The sequence below is a fragment of the Lygodium microphyllum genome, chromosome 26 (genome assembly GCF_053477565.2).
Source record: "Lygodium microphyllum isolate KBCC chromosome 26, Lygodium_microphyllum_v1.1.10, whole genome shotgun sequence".
Taxonomy (NCBI): domain Eukaryota; kingdom Viridiplantae; phylum Streptophyta; class Polypodiopsida; order Schizaeales; family Lygodiaceae; genus Lygodium; species Lygodium microphyllum.
Window position 1 is genome coordinate 55,969,165 of NC_141160.1, and position 18,560 is coordinate 55,987,724.

General features: G+C 40.5%; 1 protein-coding gene across 1 annotated transcript; it reads right to left on the minus strand.

Annotated features, from left to right (window-relative positions):
• Positions 1–856: 856 nt before the first annotated feature.
• LOC148013300 (polyphenol oxidase I, chloroplastic-like) lies at positions 857–4,103 on the minus strand. The gene is made up of 2 exons (XM_087667728.1): positions 3,117–4,103; positions 857–2,379 (listed from the first exon to the last, which is right to left on the minus strand). Exons 1-2 carry the CDS (start codon positions 3,756–3,758, stop codon positions 1,120–1,122), a joined length of 1,902 nt encoding a protein of 633 aa, XP_087523854.1. The 5' UTR covers positions 3,759–4,103; the 3' UTR covers positions 857–1,119.
• Between the last annotated feature and the right edge of the window lie 14,457 nt (positions 4,104–18,560).

Consider the following 18,560-nt stretch of genomic DNA (forward strand, 5'->3'; position numbering starts at 1 on the left):
ACCCATATATAGGGTTCTTCTATTTCTTTGTATGAGAGTTCTTTTGGCTTACACAACTAAGAAGAGAAAAACTGTTTTCAGCCTCCACCTCTGTGTGTATTCCCCCATTGTGCAAGCAAGAAAGCTACAAGTGAGACTCCTTCCTTCTCTCCCACAATCTTGACAATCACATGGGTGTGATTGCATATTTCTCAACACAGCATAGGAAACGCAATAGTGCATGACATTGTCATTATGCTACACCGTGTCATGTCACAATAGAGAGGAGTTTAACCCTTGGCACATGGTTGCTAGCATGCAAGCTAACTTACTACCACCCACAACTATCTTGAACATCACCTCTGTAAGAGAGAGAGAGAGAGAGAGAGAGAGAGAGAGAGAGAGAGATTATAATTAATGAGTGAACCCTCTCGCCACAAGAAGTGTGTCCTAGGACATGAAGTGCCCTAATTGTTGCTCAATGTTAGTAACATTACTATAAAGCACCAATAATAACTAGGCACAAAGGTCTACAATAAGCTTATTTTGTGGGTGATTTCTTTTTGAATACCCTAACGTCTATTAGTAAATATTCAGGAGACATATTATTTAATATTTGCTTCACATAATTTTTAAATAAATAAGTGAATAGTGAATCCATTCATTGCAAGAAGTCAAAGTTAAATATCAAGAAATCTTTGGCTCACACAAAAGCTTTGGGCTCTCTCATTGCTAGTTTTTTTGTGACTCAATTACCCATGAACCCTCTTGCCACACGAAACATACCTTAAACACCAATGTAAAGGATATGAAGAACAGCGATATGAAGCATCGGAAGAATCTAGGTACATAGCACCTGGTATACACACTCAGTGCATATAAAATGAGGTTATTATATTCAAAGGGGGCCGGGAGACTGGTCACCCCAGTTCCCAAAGAAGGAGAACTGGAGCACGTTGTAGACTATTGACTAAAACCAACAACATCCAAGGAGCAGAAATTCAACGTGGCAGAAACGTTGATAAAAAAGTTTCTTGATTAAAGTAAAATGCAGGTGCGACGACAGATTCGAATGCAATGCACTGTCTCTTCCCTAGCTTAATAGCTATCTAGTATCATCATGATCCTCCTTCTTTCTTATCACTCGTACTCGAGCTTTACACCGTCGATGGAGATGGGGAAACTGGTCTTAGAGCGAGGAACGATGGTGATGCTGAAGCTGTCGTCGTCTTCGATGCCGAGTTCTTTGAGGACCTCACCGATCCCGAGCCTGAAATTGGACTTGCGGGTGCGCGGTGCGGCCGAACCCATCTTCATCGCCATCTTGTCGATCATGCCCATGTGGGGCACGTTGAAGAAGGAGCCAGCGTACTCAGGGATGTCGCAGCCGACGTCGGGGTCGGCGTCGGGGAGGTTGATATAGACGTCGAACTTGACCCTCTCATTGACGGGAACCTGGACGCCCTGGAGGACAAGGATCTCCTCTTCGAAGTCATCGGCCTTGACCTTCTTGGGGCGGCGGACGAGGGCACTCTCGATCTTGTCGATGGTCTTGGAGGCGCGTTCTTTGAACTCACGGAGTTCCTCTTTGAGCTTCTGGCGGAGGCGGCCGGCAAGGGCGGGAGGGGGGCCGCCGGCGGGGCCATGGAAGGCCGTTGCTGCAGCAGAAGCAGAAGCAGATGATGATGATGATGATGCTCTGGTGAGCCAGGAGTTGGGGACGTCCTGATAGACGTAGCCGAGCTTGCGGGTGTCGAGGGAGTCCCCGATCCTGACGCGGACCAGCTGCGCGTTCTCGTCGTAGAAGAGGAAGGTGGCGTTGAGATAATCCGGGTCCGTCAGATCGGTCCGGCGGCCACCCAGGCCCTTCCAGACCTCCCACAGGCGGTCGATGTTGCCATGGTGGGCGAAGAAGATGGGGTCGCGCCCGGCCGAGTAGAGGGCCCCCATGTCCTCGTCGTTGGGGTTGCTCGGGTTGCCGGTCCACGAGTGCACCGTCCCGTGCGGCACATTCTCCACCGTGCCAGCCCCCGGGCTCGCGTCGTCGCCCTGCCGGTACGCCTGCCCGAAGAAGAGCGCCGGCGTCTTGGCGTTGCTCACCAGCTGCCGGTACATGATGCTGTTGTTGGCCGCCAGCTGCGCCGCCGGCGTCCGGTTGCGGTCCGTGAAGTTGTAGTTGAGGTCCACCACCGCCGGCGCCCGGTGCGCCGGGTTGCGGTTCGCGTTGTACAGCGGGCTCTGCGGGTCGGCGTACATGAGCGGCAGCGTGTACCCCGTCGCCGCATCCCAGTTCCAGAAGGGCAGGGCGAAGGTGTCGTCGCCTATCAGCTTCGCCAGCATCCGCTCGTGGAAGTAAAGATACCACCGGTGCCAAGGGAAGAACAGCCACGAGTTGTGAACCTGCCATCCCTTACAGCTATTAGTTTGAGACCGCAATGGAGCTTCCAACTGATACTCCAATCATCAAAGAACCGAGCTAGTTACTTATCTAACACTTCTTTATAACATTTCTTCCCAGATCTGACGCAGAAAGCGTCTCAGATCCCATAACATCAGAGAGTACTAGAGATACACGCACAAAACTGCATAACACCCATGAAATTGCAACAGGGATGTCGATGAAGGAACGTGCACACTGCTTAAACAAATTGTCTTCTCAAGCACGAGAGAGCTGCCTATTCACAGACCAGAGTTTAATTAAAACCACACTTTCGCTTCTAACCAGCCTGTTGCTTGTCAAAAATGCATTATCCTACTAGAACAACTTCTAACACGATCATATTCATATTCTTGTGTCCTAGTGTGCATCGTCATGCTTCTGCAGCAAGACGAGAATCCCATGTTTAGCATCTACGGTCTCTGTCTCTCACCTACAACAGGCTGGGTATGATGTAACTCCTCAAATGATAAGCTCTAAATTGTCAAACCTCTTGCAATGCTCTAGTGCAAGCGCAATGTGGGCTCGAATACCAGCTAGTACACCAAGTCTGATACTGACATTGTAGATTTGTAAGTAACAGAGCTAGTACACCAAATCTGATACTGACATTGTAGGTTTATAAGTAGCGGAGCTTATAGTATGACAAAATGCATCCTAGAGCACACGCTGTCTGGGAGTACTGGAAGTTAGTGCGAACCTGGTACTCGATCTGGGTGCCCTTCTCGTCGTACGCGGCGTCGCAGAAGGCGCAGTGGACATTGGACTGCTGGTCGAACTGGCGAGGATCATCGGCCGGGAGAGCCCGGAGCAGCTGGTAGGCGCGCTTGTACTTGGCAAGGTAGTCAGCGCCCGCGAGGTGGGCGGACGGCCGGGTGCGTAGGGCGCTCACGCTGGGCAGGACATAGTCCTTGATGGTGGTGGAGACGGGCAGGCAGCAGTTGACGGAGGGGGAGCCGTTGCCGGGGTCGATGGGCGTGGTGCACTGCCTCAGATCCGGCGGCTGCACCGGCGCCCCTAGCGCCGCCCCCTCTTCATATAATTGCCCAGCCCCCAGCAGCCCCCCCATGGTCGTCGCCAGCAGCAGCCTCCGCCTCTCCACCCTCACCTTCCCTTCCAGCGCGTCCTTAGACTCTCCTCTCGCCGCATCATCATCGTACCAGCCTGGTCGACTATCCGCATTATGCGTGCATCGTATACCAGCTAATTTCCTCACCTCAACCCTCGACTGAAGCGGACGATTCGCCGACACAAATGGCTGACAGCTCGAGGCTAATGCCTGCAGCTCATTAGCAGTACCCCTACTACAGACGATAGCTGCAGAAGCAGAAGAGAGCTCCATGCTGCTTGCGGCACAGGTGCAAAACAACTCTCACAAGGTAAACCCTCAGTAGGTGTATTCAGCTTTTGGGAGATCGTAGTGGGAATCTCTCTTTGGAATGTAGGGTGACTGATCTGAGCGGAGCAGCAGCCTTTTTCTTATGGATATTGGGCATAAAGTTTGTGCTTCACACGGCACTACTGTTTCAGCGCCTGCAAGCTAGGCATTTGATCTTTCTTCGCAACCGCAGTCATCACCTATTCGTGCCGTGTTTGCCATGACTTTCACAATGTTATGTCGTGACTCGTCGCCTCCTCGTGCGCTGATGTTTTGGTAGACTGTCGCACGTTACAAGAAATTGGGGCCGCCGAGACCTTTCTTTAGCTCAGGTCTCTCTTCGGAAAATCACGATTTAATATAAAACAAGGATGCGCTATCGTGCACGAGAGCACTGCCCTCTTTTCGTTGTTCGGGGGTCACTTTTTCCTGCCAAGTTGTCTGTTCTAGTTTGTTTTTATTTATCTCTGGACAATGTTTCTACATTGTTGTTGGTTTTGCTTGATTTAAGGTGGTGGTTACATGAAGTTTCATATTCTTTACTATCTTCCATTTGATTTTGGAATGTAAACCATTGGACACTAGTCATGGGGATTCTAGGTTTGGCTTTTGCTAGTTCTAGGTGTACGGTTGGTTATATACCAAATGGCAGACGCCCAACCCTTTGCCATAGTGCGGGCGTGCAATTTTTGAAATTGGGCACAGATATGGGCACAAAGCCTTTACACACCAAAAGGATACATTTTATAAAAAAGTAAAAATATTATATTGATATTTTTTTTGATTGGTTGCAAATATAAAAAGTGCACCCTTGTCCATCACTTTACAAACTCGGTGAGAGAGACTCCCCATCCAAAAGTGGGCGGGGAGTTAAGTCATGTCCTCTCCAGTGTGTAAAGGACTGTGGACACCCAACCTCTAAAGAAGTATTTTGATTGGTTAATACTTGCAAAGTGGGCGTTCGTCATTTGGTGTGTAACCGGCCTAAGTAGATTTGATTTTGGAATGTAAACCATTGGAAACTAGTCAAATACTCTACATTAGGTGTTACAAGATTCGTCCCAATTTAGTATATACACATACCATTGAGTGGCATTTTCTTATTAATAAAAAATAGATACTTTGCATTTTTTTGGAAAATCGATATTGAAGGTACTAGTGAACATTGAATTTCCAACGGAAAAATATTGAAAGTCATCATGTTGCACTCTTATAAACTTCCTCACTTCTTGTAATATTTAATGTTTGATGCAAAACTTCGACCAATGTGAAACTCTACATATAACATTCTACATTATAGAAACTTGAGCATACAAGAATGAACTAGATTAGGATGTCAAATGAAATCCCACAGAGTTGTGCTAATTGCTCCACTTAGTAGTTTGAGCTACTTAACATGTGCTACTGCACACCTCTCATGTTGCTTGTTGCAATACCATAAAGGCAGTCGTGTGTTAGTGCATAGTAGACAAAGGAAACATAGTTGTACATTAGTGCATGCTAGACAAGGCATATACTAATGACAATTAGCACTAGGGAACTATCTTTGGAGCTAACTTTGATGTTGGGGCAACTTACTTTTCCTTTGATGTTGGGGGAATGTGCTCCACCATGATATAGGGACCTTCTTGGGCTACTTGGAGCACCCATAAGCCATTGACCACATGTGTGTATATTGCTAGTTCCATTAGTCTAGCCTCTCCTTCTTGCTATCCCAAGACACCACTCTAGTCTCCTTCCTAGCTCCCCCTCTCATGGGGATGGCATGTGGCTTGAGCTCCCTCCATAGTGTCATCCTCAAACCTCTAAAGACTACCCTCAGTCTATATCCACCTTCCCACTAGCAACTCCTCCCATAACCTTTGTCTCAACCTCCTCAAAGCTACATGTCCAGGTGTCCTCCCAACCTACCTAGCCCTCATCATTGTTAGAAGTCAAAATGATGTGCCCTCTTTCTAAAGTACAGATGAAGCCCTTGGAATATTATAGTTCATCCAACTACATTTGAGATCTAAGCTAGAAAATGATGAGTATGATTTGAGAAATGTTGGAGTACATTTTCGAAGCATTAATGTGATGCATGAGAGATGTAAGAATTGAAATGCCATATTTGGATATAAAATCAATTGCTATGTGTGTGCAAGCTTAGTCAATTGCAAATTTCAAGCTATTTGTAGATGAAGAGGCAAGTTGCCATAGTAGAGATGTAACTTGCCATACTATATAGCCTAAGAAAAGGTATTTGAGTATTTCAAATGCTACTCATTTGTAGAGAGAAGACCTTGAACTTCAACACGAGCACTACACCAAATGAAGGGCTAATTGGAAGATTGTTGGAAGGAGGTGGGCCTCAAGTACATGTTGACCTCTAAGGACCTTGGCTATGGTGCATAACCTCAAGAACACTAGTTAAAGCTATCATCATAGCCTTCTCATAGGTGCAATTGTCATAGTACAACATGAAGTATGTCTCAAAGCATGATCACTTTCTCTACACCAAACTCAAAAAAGTCTAAAATTGGGTTGCTTAAGTCAACTAGGAGTGATTTTTGAAGAGTCACTTTGTCACTGTAGCATTATAATACAATACTCCCTAATGGGAAATGCTAACAAACAAAGGAGACCTAGCCAAGAAAGTTTCACAAAAAGTAGCACATTTAGCAAAAGCACCTTCATTTTGCATTCTACATTCTTGTCATTGGTAATTAATTAATTATAATACTAACCGAGATCACATCATGTGTATACTAATGTATCCAAAATATGCTTATGTGAGATTGTGTCGTCATTATCATCAAAACTAATTGATCAATAAGAAAATCCATCCAATTGACTATAATTTATCATCTCAAACATTAATCATGAGGATTGTTTATGACAACCTCAAATATAGCCAAGAACATGTTGCTATTGTTTGTAGCTTCATGACTGCCTTTTCTACAAATAACCTACATGTGTAAGTCAACCAACATAATAGAAAAGAAGTAGCCATGACTCACCATCACAACTAGTTAAAATAATTACAGAATATTAGAAAATGCCATTCTAGACAAAGCTACATTGATGAGGCCACTCAAGGAATCAAATACCATCAATGACAAATTGTTCTTATGACATTGACCATAGTCACATCCATTGTACCCATCAAAATTATAGTAAGAATAGTATATCCACACACATGATACAAGTGTAGCAGAGCAATAAAAAACTGTTTGCATTCACCTCCATGATGTGAACAACTAGTACAAATAGTGCATGTTATGGTGTATTGTTCCAATGGTAGAATGTCAAAATTATAGTCAAGGTGCATGAAGTAGAGCTCCAATGTGTCATTAATTTCGCCCCTCAAAGTATAGAGCTCATGGCAATATGCTGCAAGTGGAATCACTCCCCATTATACACTCCTTATCTGATCATGATAGAATATCAAAGGTGGACATTCATACTGACTCTTATGTGACATTATCATTACTATCCTTATCCATGACTTTTTTCTAAATAAACCACAACCCTTTTCTATTCAATTTGTAAATAGCCCTTTCTATGGTACCCTTCTATATGTAGAAAATGTGTAAAAATGGTATTTGAAAAATCCCTTATGTTGAATCCAAATGATACACACATATACAAGCAAAGACCTCAACTTTTGTAAAATCATAATAAGGACTTGAAGCTACTAGAGAGGATTTGGGTGACTATTCGTGATGTTGAACCATGGTGTCAAATCCAACTGTAAACCGTTTGAACTCATTTCACATCTCTAGTAATGAGGTCAAGCTTGCCTAGCAAGGAGCAAACCTTCTTGACTCTTGTACTATGATGGATCATCATTGTTCTTACAAAGATGCTACCTGACCAGCCCAATGCACACAATTAGTAGTTCTTCCACTTCAATATGGACAAGATATGTGAGTTGGATCACTTACATGCCATCACATCGAAGGAGAATGCCTATGTAAATACTTCGTATTTGTTCTTTGTGGTGCTCTCTTCAGGTCATACTACTCTTTATCTAGAACAACCACCTTTTGGTACAATGTTTGAAAGTAGTTCTCCATTACTGATAATAGTGTGCAACATGATGCACAATACTACATTAAGCACCAACAACTTATTTCTACAACAATAATGCAAATGTGGGTTTGGGCAGTCTAAAAATTTGGGCACGAATTCCTTAAAGGAAGGAACTATGTGCCTCTCCTAGATTTTGAAACTATCTTCCTCCCTTGGAGCTTTAACATTGAAGGAAATCAAATATATCATGCTTCTTTGGCTCATAATCCACCCCATGCCTTTGTGGCCAAGCCTAGGTAAGTGGGGTCTCTGCTTTTCAATGTTGTAGAAATGCAAAAAGATATCCTAGGCTCATTGTTTGAATTAAAAATATTCTTCCTTCATTTAGACTATACTTCATACCCATACACTGTTCCTTCAAAAACCTTGCCTACCTAGTAATCTTGTTGCTCATGTTACCATGACTCTAGATCCTATATTTTTTTATCAACCCATCTTTTTATCAATGCAATTGCTGTTTCTATAACCTATAGTACTACCATTGAAGGGAGTATTGTTTTGAGCTTTCATGAAAGGTTGAAGGTGAAGGATACATATGTATCATGTTACCTCCATCTTCCAAGGACCATGCTTTAGAATTTTACCCTCCCAATTAGTGGTCATAGCTTTTTTGGTCTTGATGAACATCATGCCTAGTACATGCTAGGGCTAGAGGTGAAAAATCCTAGCTCACCTCTTTGAGCCTCCTCAACTCTTTTCTTCTTGTCTTTCTCTTGTTTTTTCTATGTTTGTATTTACAATGTTCTCTTGTAATTCTATGTGGGCTAGTTGACTTCACTCTTCACTAGCTAACTTTGCTTAGTAGATAAACTAGGATGTCTTTTTGCTTACTTCTCTGTGCACTGATAGCTTTCTTTGGGATTCCTTATACAATTTTGATGTTATGTCTACTTCCTTATGAAGCTACAAACCCTCTCTATGGGCACAAAATATGAAGAGCCTTATCTTGTAGTTGCTACCCCTCTAATTGTCAAGGACACTTCCTATACATATGAGGTGGCTGGTCCTTCTTCTCCTTCCAAGACTCATCCCTTTGTGCTTGGGGATCATTAATTGATTTCTCTATGGTGGCCATCAAAATTTATCAAAAACCCAATATGGTAGCTTTTCCAATCACTTTTTTCATTGCTTCTCTCATTTACATTCATGTATCTTTTAAATATTGAATTGCTTTTGCCTTGAGTCTTAGGAATTTGGGTGCGACATGGATAGTTTCCTTGGTATAAGTGTTGAAGTATTTCCTATTGATGATATATTTGGTAAATCTTCTAATATGCCCATCTCTATTCTATTCATGGTGGAATGATGCTTTGTGCTAGAGAACAATGTGTGAAATAGCTTGTCTTTGATCTTTAGTATTGGATTCAAAATTGCTTCTCCATCATTTCTCATCTCCTACTTTGATAATCCAACCTTTGCACATATGTCGAGAGCTTTTGCTTTTGACATTTTCTAGCCCTTTTAGTTTGTCAAGGGCCTTCTACATCACATCTACTTAATGGTGCCTCCATATAATGCATACCCTCATCTGACCTCACAAGAATTTTCCTATTTACTTGCCATAGTCGTATAACTGGTCAAGAATTCTATGTGCACTTTGGATGGTCCACCTCTCCTTTGAATCTTTCTACATATTTCTTGAGGGAGCATTACTCCATAAGCTCCCTAGCTTTAGAGTATCCTAGTGTAAGCTTGGATAAGTCCTAGATCTTCCTATATCTTAGGTTGGAACTATTGGGGATTAAGGGCTGCTTGTACCTAGTCACTTATATTTACTTGTCCTTACTATCCACACACATGTATACTATAGGTGGTGACCGCCCATCATTGTCACTTTATTCTTTATTCTTTACATGAAAATAGAATTAGGGAAGGCAAGTCACACATTGTAACTATTGGAGTTCCCGCATACTGTCTTGCTCTCTCTTGAGCCTCCATAGCTCTTGCTTCTCTCTTGCTTCCACTCTACTTCCACTCCTACTTCGCCTTTCAATTGGAGTCTGTTATTAGGGTGGGTATTTAAGGAGCTTCTTTAATATTGCATTGAAGTCACAAAGAGAGCTTGACTTAAAGCTTTCATGGGAGCCACACACCAAGGTATGCATCAGTCTCATTGCTCTTTTGATTAGCACCACTTCTCTTAGGCTTGTTAAGGAGCTCTAAGGTATTACTTTTAGCCTTCTCCAGTGAGCTTTAAGCTTAGCAACACTAGTAGAACCCTTAGCAGTAGCTAGGTAAATTACATCTATCGACTGATCCTGTTCTTGACATCAGTTCTCTTCTCTAGCTCATGCTTTGGCTCCTGAGTGTTGCTCCAAATATTGGACATTTCTCTTGGCATTGAAGGATTGGATTTGAGCACCATTTCAAGTGCACATGCTCAACCATTGATGACTGTGTAAATAGGGTAGGTCTGTTTTACCATAGTGTGGGTAGCATGTATTCAAAAACCTCTAGCTCATGTAATACTTATGGGGCAAGTTTGTAACCTTTGGATGTTGGTTTGATGCTTGGATAACCTTCTTGGCTTGATTAGAGCTCAAATATCTCAATATTTGAAGGATTTATTGCTATAGTAAAGTTTGGATAGCAAGCATTCACAACAATAAATGTCTATGTATTGCCCTAAAAAATAAAAGACAACTGGAGGGGAGTGATAGATGGGCTTAAGGAGTGGGGTGCAAAGTACTACTTTGAGCCACATTACAATGAAAATGGGTGGGTAAAGACTAGCATTAGGGGAGATTTGAGGTCTCAAAAATGCCCTGTAAGCGATCCTCAAGAGAGAATATATTTTAGAAAATAAAATCATTTTTTAGACCTTTAAAAAATCTTATATTTTGGTAAGTAAATATATAAAAAATTGTTAATAAGTCATTGTCGTGATATTCTCATGGTCACATCAAACCTAGAAATCTAGGCCACCATAAAGGTAACAAAGATTATCATAATGAAGATCTTACTCATCCTCATTAAAGTGAAAACTAATATTCAATTTGAATTTTGTTCGACGTTTGATTACTTCCCTCCATTCTCACTCTCTTCTTTCTCTCCCATCCTTACTAGTTTCTTCTTCGTTTTCCTTCTTGTTCCTAATTTGCATAGTTTTTCAATCCAATCTTCTAATCACATCCTTAGTAATGGATCAGTCATCCAATGATCTCTGTAGCTCTAGTAAAAGACCTCTCTATCATCTTCATATTGAGTTGGATAGTGAGTATGAACCAATAAGGAAGAGAACAAAACCCATCACTATTACAGAGTCTACGAAACATATACTCAGGTTTGAAGGAAAGAAGAATCTTGATCTTTGGTTAGATGTCAGGCTATATCCCAAAGATCCTAGCAAAAATAGCACTCTACCTTTCTATAATAGCTCTTCATTGTTGAGGTTCATTGGTGATGGTTATAATGGGTTTCTAGATTATACACTTAACTTGGTTGTAGAAAAGGATGTCCTCAAATTGGAGAACCATCTTTTATCATCAAAACATAACAACGAGTTACTACACAAGCTAGAGGGCTATTAATAGAGGATTCATTTGTTGGAGAAACACATCAAATCTTATCAATGAAAGGAAACTATTTTAGTCCTTCGAAATCAATAAAAGGATCTTAGAAATATTGAGAGTCTCAGACGAGGAGGAGGAGGTTGCAGTAAAAGAATCCAAGTAGTAAGGTATTTTTTATCCACTTTAAAAATATGAAATATGGCTTTGTTTATAATTAATTGTGTTGATTTGTGATGTTGATTTTATTTAGGTCTCTTTTTCAACCAAATGCAAGTGAAAGAGATTCTTTGAAAGCATCTTAGTTTTATTATCATCTTCTTCCTTCAATAGTTTCAAAAGATATTTTGGAGAAGAAGAAATTTAAAAAGACAAAGAAACAATGCTTGGAGTCATTTATAAAGGATCATTCTTTGGATGCTAAGTTAGTGTAGAAGACACTAGATAATATTGGTATTAGTTGAGATGCTTATGTACAACTTTTTCAACTTTTACAGTCAAATATGAAACAAGGACAAGTACTAATTGCATACTTCTAAGGCCATCTGTGGGTTAGAACTATTAGATAGAGAATGAATAACAAAGTGATGGAGATTCGGGGTGAGCCTGCACCAAAACCTCTTTTATGCTATTCTTATTTGCTCCAAGCTTGAAATCTTGGATTCTACCCTTCCAAGTAGAGATGAACAAGCTCTCATATTTTTGACTTTTCCCATGTTTTACTTATTGCATGGTGATCTAATTGCCTTTGCTAATGATTGTAGGAATCCATCTTTCATCTTTTTGGAATGAGTTAAACACTGATATGGATGTGATTTGGGAGCTTGGATGCCTTGTTGAAGGTTAAATTTCTGTATGAGAGAGAGAGAGAGAGAGAGAGAGAGAGAGAGAGAGAGAGAGAGAGAGAGAGAGAGAGAGAGAGAGAGAGGACTAAGCTACCACAAAGGAGGGAAAAACACGAGAGGGATAAAAGAAAGGAGAGAAAAAAAATAAGTGCCAAGCTCTTTATTAATTTGAATTTAGATTAAACACGTCATTATCATTAATTCAGACATATCGTTAAATAAAAGTGGTTAGGACTATATATCATTAATGCAAAGAATATCATAATCACAAATATAAGAGGCTTAAAATAGATATTGATAATACAAAGTCGTAATATTATTATTATATATATATCTTTTTATAAAATGTTTTTTTGTATTTTAAAAAATAGAACTTTCATGCCAAAGGCTCTACTCCTATTGGTTTAGAGCACACTCTCTCTATCTTCTAAAAGGCATTTTTGAGACCTCAAAACTCCCCTAATGGGCCAACATACTGTCCAACCATGATAGTCGTACTGAGGTAAAATTGTTATAACTTTTGACAAACTGCTCCAAATGGGACATGCTGCATGTTGAAATGGAGCTTATCTCAGGTAGGTTGCTCATGAATATATGTGTGCATCACGTGGGTTCAAAATAAGGTATTTTTAAAATACTAATTTTATACATTTTTTTTACATACAAAAGGGTGAAATATAAAGGGGTTATTTACAGATTGAATAGAAAATGGTTATCTTTTATTTAGAAAAATTTCATAGATAAGGATATTTATAAATAGACCTTGAATGCACGTGATGTAATATACATATAGTAACTTCTCCTAGGAGCTTATGATGTTGTCGTGCCACTACGCGGACACTGTGTGAAAAACTTTGGAGTGCATCATCATCCGAATTTCTTATTGATCTAAAGAGTTAATGTGATCTGAGTCATTAGTACTAGTGTGAGTGGCATAGATGGTCCAAAAATACTAGATTTTTGGATAATTTTAGCATATTTTTGATATTATTTATTATAAAAATCTGAAAAAGTTAGAAAAGCTTCTAGATTAGGATGACATGCAAAAAGAAAGTTACTTTTTCATCCAGTTATGGGATTTTTCATAAAAAAAAAGATGTGCAAAATTGCGCGTATCGCAATCAATGTTGACAGGCTGAAAACTGCACTTTGAACTGGAAGAAGAAGAAAGAGTGAACTAGGAGATTCTGGAGCAGGTGTCGAGGTTTTATCCCCCTTTTGGAGTCAACAGAGCCATCAGATTTGGGTTCTGAGCAGGAGAGAAGGAGCTAATATTTTGATGTACATTTTTGGTCTACGAAGGAGCTCCAGGAGATCTAATGCCTGGAGATTGTTTCCAAGTAGTGGCAGACAAAGGATTTCAAGTTCTGTCAATACATATTGATTTAATTCATTGTGCTTTGTCTTTGTCATGTTTACCTCGTGCCTATTCTTTTTCTTCTCTTCCATCTCCTATCTCTACTTCCTTCTATCTCTAATTCTTGGTGGATATGACCTTTCGACTAAAACCCCTCCGACATTGGTGAACCCGATGTGAAAGGTCATCAGAAGAAGGAAAGACAAGGTGGGAGAACCTTCGAACACAATGTTCAGTGATTTTTTGCAACAGTTAGTGCTGAATATGAATATGCTTATGAAGGTACAACAACAACAACATGTGATGTAGGCTTCTGCTCAAACAGAAAGTGTTGTGATGAATGCTCTACAAGCAGTTGAGCGTGAGATGAAGTTATTCAATGGCAAGAATGTATCTACATATGTACATACCTATACTCAAAAGATGGAATTCTTTGGAGTGGCTCAACTTGCATGAAGTCGATATTTTGTACGTGCTACTATACATGAATTGAAAGCGCGAATTATTGAATTGTACATGCAGGATGCTGACTAGGTAGCTTTCAAAAAGACACTCAAGGAAGAACTTTACATTGAAGATACCAGTTTGATTATATGCAATACTTTTTAGGCGTGGGTTTTACAACCCAATAAGGGTCTTGTGGCTATAGAATTGTTAAGAGAATTTGAAAGTCGATTTGAGCAGTTGGATCTTGTAGAACAACAAGCTCTTGCAAGTCAGAAAATTGAATTGTTTCTACAAGCGGCAGATCTTGAGCTTCAAGAGAAGCTTGATGATTTGCTAGAGGATTAGACTACAGAGACAGGTCTGAAAACAGAGTAGAGACATGCCAAGGAAGCTGTTACTGCACTTGTGAAAAAGCACAGAAGAAGAGAAAGATTGCATGCCTCTAGCTTGCCCACAGTTATGGGCAAAACAGTTGAAGTATCCAGTAAGCCACCCACTTTTGTGGCTAACCCTATGGCTGTATCTGCTATTGTTCCTATTGTTAAGAAAGTTGTATTAGATGAATTGGTCAAAGGCATGCGTGATCTTCAATTGAAGGTTGCAAAATTGGATGAAAAAGGACAAGAGGAAAGGGGACATGCAACAGTCCCTAAGCCAGGAAAAAGATGTATGTGGTGTGATAGTTTGCAGCATGAGAGAAAGGATTATGCTGCCTATCAGGAAGCTTTGGCAAGACAGCTCATCTTTTGGAAAGATAGCAAGATCCATGCACAAGAAACGGGATTGCCTCTTACTTTGAATTTTGGAAAGGAAGGTATGCAAAAGTTGTTGGAAGACTTGGTTATCCGAAATGCTTATGCAGTTGTACTGTATGCTTCTACTTTTGGCTTCTACTTTTGGTCTACAGTTGGATAGAATGCATAGCCAAGTGATGGTTGGTCCAAAGGCTGAAATATGCATACATGCTTTACATGCAGCTGAAAAGAGAAAAGTTACTAATAGTGAAATGTCTCATCCAGGGCAAGACATTCGTGACATAATTGGTTGGGAACCACTGGTAGATATATATTCAATGTATGCATATTTAGCAAAGGTACAAAACATGGATGTACTTGTGGAAGAGAAACAAAAGGGACATGAAGATAATGCAGGGACATTTAAAAGAGTGACAAGAAGAAGTGTGGATTAGCCTAAAGCTACAAATCAGCCACCTCCCGAGCATGTTATGGAAGAGGTCAGTCATCAGGAGTAAAAACATGATAGTAAACAAGAGGGCAAAAAGAAGGGTAAGCAGCCAGGATATAAGTTGTAGCATGATATTGAGACAACCATAGATCTTAAGAAGGTTCTTGAAGAACAAATCTTAAACAGTCGGGTGGAATTCACCTTGGGAGAGGTGCTTGGCATCGCCAAGCGAGAATTTCATGATGAGATCATTGACATAATTAAGAGGAAGCGTCAGTTTCTTGGTGATACCACTAGTGCATTGCTGCAATTTGAAGAGGAAACTAGTTTGTTGGATATTCGGGCTGAATATGAGCATGAAGTAAGTACTAGATTATCTATACAGGATGTTACTAGTTAGTGGACATCATGTGGAAAAGAGAAGAAAGTGGCTAAAAATGCATTTTCTTGTAGCAATATGCATGGTGGAGTGAGGCATATGCAACAATATGGGGAAGAGACTCTAGGATTTATTCCTCGAAGTCATTACACAAGAAATCATTGGGCCAGGGCTACCACTAAAACGGTAGTGAAAATAGGGGAACGTGAAACTCCTTGTGTTGCTTTACTTGACCATGGGTCTGAGATAAATGTCATTGAGCATGGATTGTGTGAAAATTGTGCATGGCCTGTAGACACTCATGATGGTTGGAGTATAAGGGCTGCAAATAATTCTTTAGGAGAGCTCTATGCTGCATGTCCTAATGTAAAAGTGACGATTGGTGATGTACAAGAAGAGCAACACTCCTTTGTGCAAGATAATTCCTTATATGTAGTGATTTTGGGACAACCTTATATTACAGGAGTGCGTATGGAAACAAAGGTGCTTGATGATGGTTCTGCTTATGCAAGAGTTAGAAGAAAGGATGGGAGGAAAGCATTCCAATTTCTTACTGTTTGCGCTAATCATCCTAGAAATCATGATACACTTGGAGAGTCTCCTTTAGCTCCAAATGCAAGGGAATTCAAAGACCTGGATTTTCATTAAGCACTGTTGTAATGTAGGGCTACAATAGTGCTGTTCAGAGGATGTACTCGCCTCTTGATGGAATGAAGCATGTATTTACTAGTGGTTATTCTCAGTTTACAACAAACAATTCATGTTGGTTTAAGCCTATGGAAGCCATGTGCAAGGCTGAACGCATATCTATGAAATGGGCTACTAAGGAACTGAGAGCATTGGGACTGTTAGCTGAAAATGAAGGTATTTCATGAATCTTTTATGGATTGAATATTAATGACACTATGACTGAAATTTCAGCAACTATACATGCAGGAATTGAGGCTGAAAACAGAGTGTTGTCAGTACGTTCTTTGGACATGTATGATGTCATGGCATTTTTTGCTCAACAGGAAGGATTACAATGGGCTGAAGCACTTGTCGAGACAAAGTATAAGACAATTGAGAAAAAGGTGAAACCAATTGCTTTGCCACTTCCACCAGAGAGTGAGGATTTGTATGAAAAAGTGTCAAGGTAGCCAAGCTTATGGGATCCTAAAGATATAGGTCATCAGTTTACATTTGAAACATTATAGAAATTGAAAGCTGGTGCATAAGGGTTTCTTTTACTTGCTGAGAGAGACTGTTTTATGCAGATGTTGGCTAGGCATGGAAAGTCGTTTGCATTTCAGCCAATTGAAATAGGTTGTGTGGATCCAAATGTTGTCTCTCCTATGGTAATATTTACCATGCCACATGTACCATGGAGCTTGAGGCCTATTCTAGTGCCTAAAGCTTACTTGCCAAAGCTGATGGATTTGCTAAATGAAAAGATTTGCATGAAGATCTTGAAGCCCTCTTCAGTCTCGTACTCAAATCATTGGTTTACTGTACCCAAAAAGAATGGGGCTTTGAGATTTATTCAAGATATGCAACTGATCAATAAAGTGACCACCATAAGAAATGTGGGTGCAGGTCCTGTGGTTGATGAATTTGCAAAGGCTTTTGCAGGCAGACCGATCTATTCTTTGGGTGATCTTTACTCGTGTTATGATCAGTTTCAACTTGCAATTGAAAGCAGGGATACCACAACCATGAAGACTCCCTTGGGGTTAGTACGGATGTGTACTCTCCCGCAAGGTGCAACAAACTCAGTGGCACATATGACAAATGCTATGAATAGGGTACTCAAAATACCACAATGGAGAATATCCTTCTTGGATGATGTTCCAATCAAAGGGTGTGTAGTGAAAGAAAAGAATGAAGAGATGGATGCTCATGGGTATAGACAGTTTGTTGCACACCATATTATGGTTTGTGAGAGGATTTTGACACGTCTAGAAGAGGTGCATTTAACTCTTTCTCGAAAAAAGTCTGTCTTTTGAGTTGAAGAGGTTTTGATTGTTGGGCATATGTGTGGGCCCTATGGGCAAAGACCATCACCAGCAAAAATGGATGGGATTGATAGAATGCAAGATGTATACACGAATGCATCAGAGGTGCATAGATTCTTGGGTGCCTGTGTTGATTGAATGACAGAGAAGGTATTCACAGGTAAAAAGAGAATTATGGGGAATTCTGACAACCCTTAAATGTGATAAGGAGTATTTTATGGGTGCTTGTGTAGTCATTGTGACCGATTGTTTGCCGGTATTGGGTATGATTACTAGTTGTGCTACCCTCGACATTGCTATGCTCCAGTGGATTGCATATATCAAATCTTTAAACCCTGAATTTTAGCATATTGTAGGAAGAGATAACCCAATGGCAGACATATTATCTCAAGCACGCTATGAGAATGAAGATGGGATGATGGATGAGGAGGAAGAATATGAATTTCTTGCGGTTGAAAATGATATTGTAAGAGTGAATTTAGCAATGCAAGGAGTTACTACGGCATTAACAAAAGCTTGGACAACAAAGAGAAAACACTTTAGATGTTTTGTATCTTGTGTAGAAGTATTTCTAGAAGACAAATATGCAGGAGAGTGGCTGAGAATTGGTCAATACCTTAGTACATTAACAAAGAGAGATGAATGGTCAGATGAGGATTTTAAGAAGATTAAGAGAAAAACCTATGGATTTTTCTTAAAAGATGGATACTTATGGAAACATACTAAAAAGAAAAAAGGTATGCCATTGCAAGTTTTGGGTGACAAAGCTTCACAAGTAAATGTGATGCAAGAATTTCATGAAAGCTTATGGGCTGGTCATAGAGGTGTTTGGTGTACTTTTGCAAAAATCAAAGAAATATATTGGTGGCATGGTATGCTTAAGGATGTTGCTCACTTTGTGGAAACATGTACGACATGTGAAATGTATTCATCTGTGAGACATCAAGATGGATTGTAGCCCACATATCCACTGTCT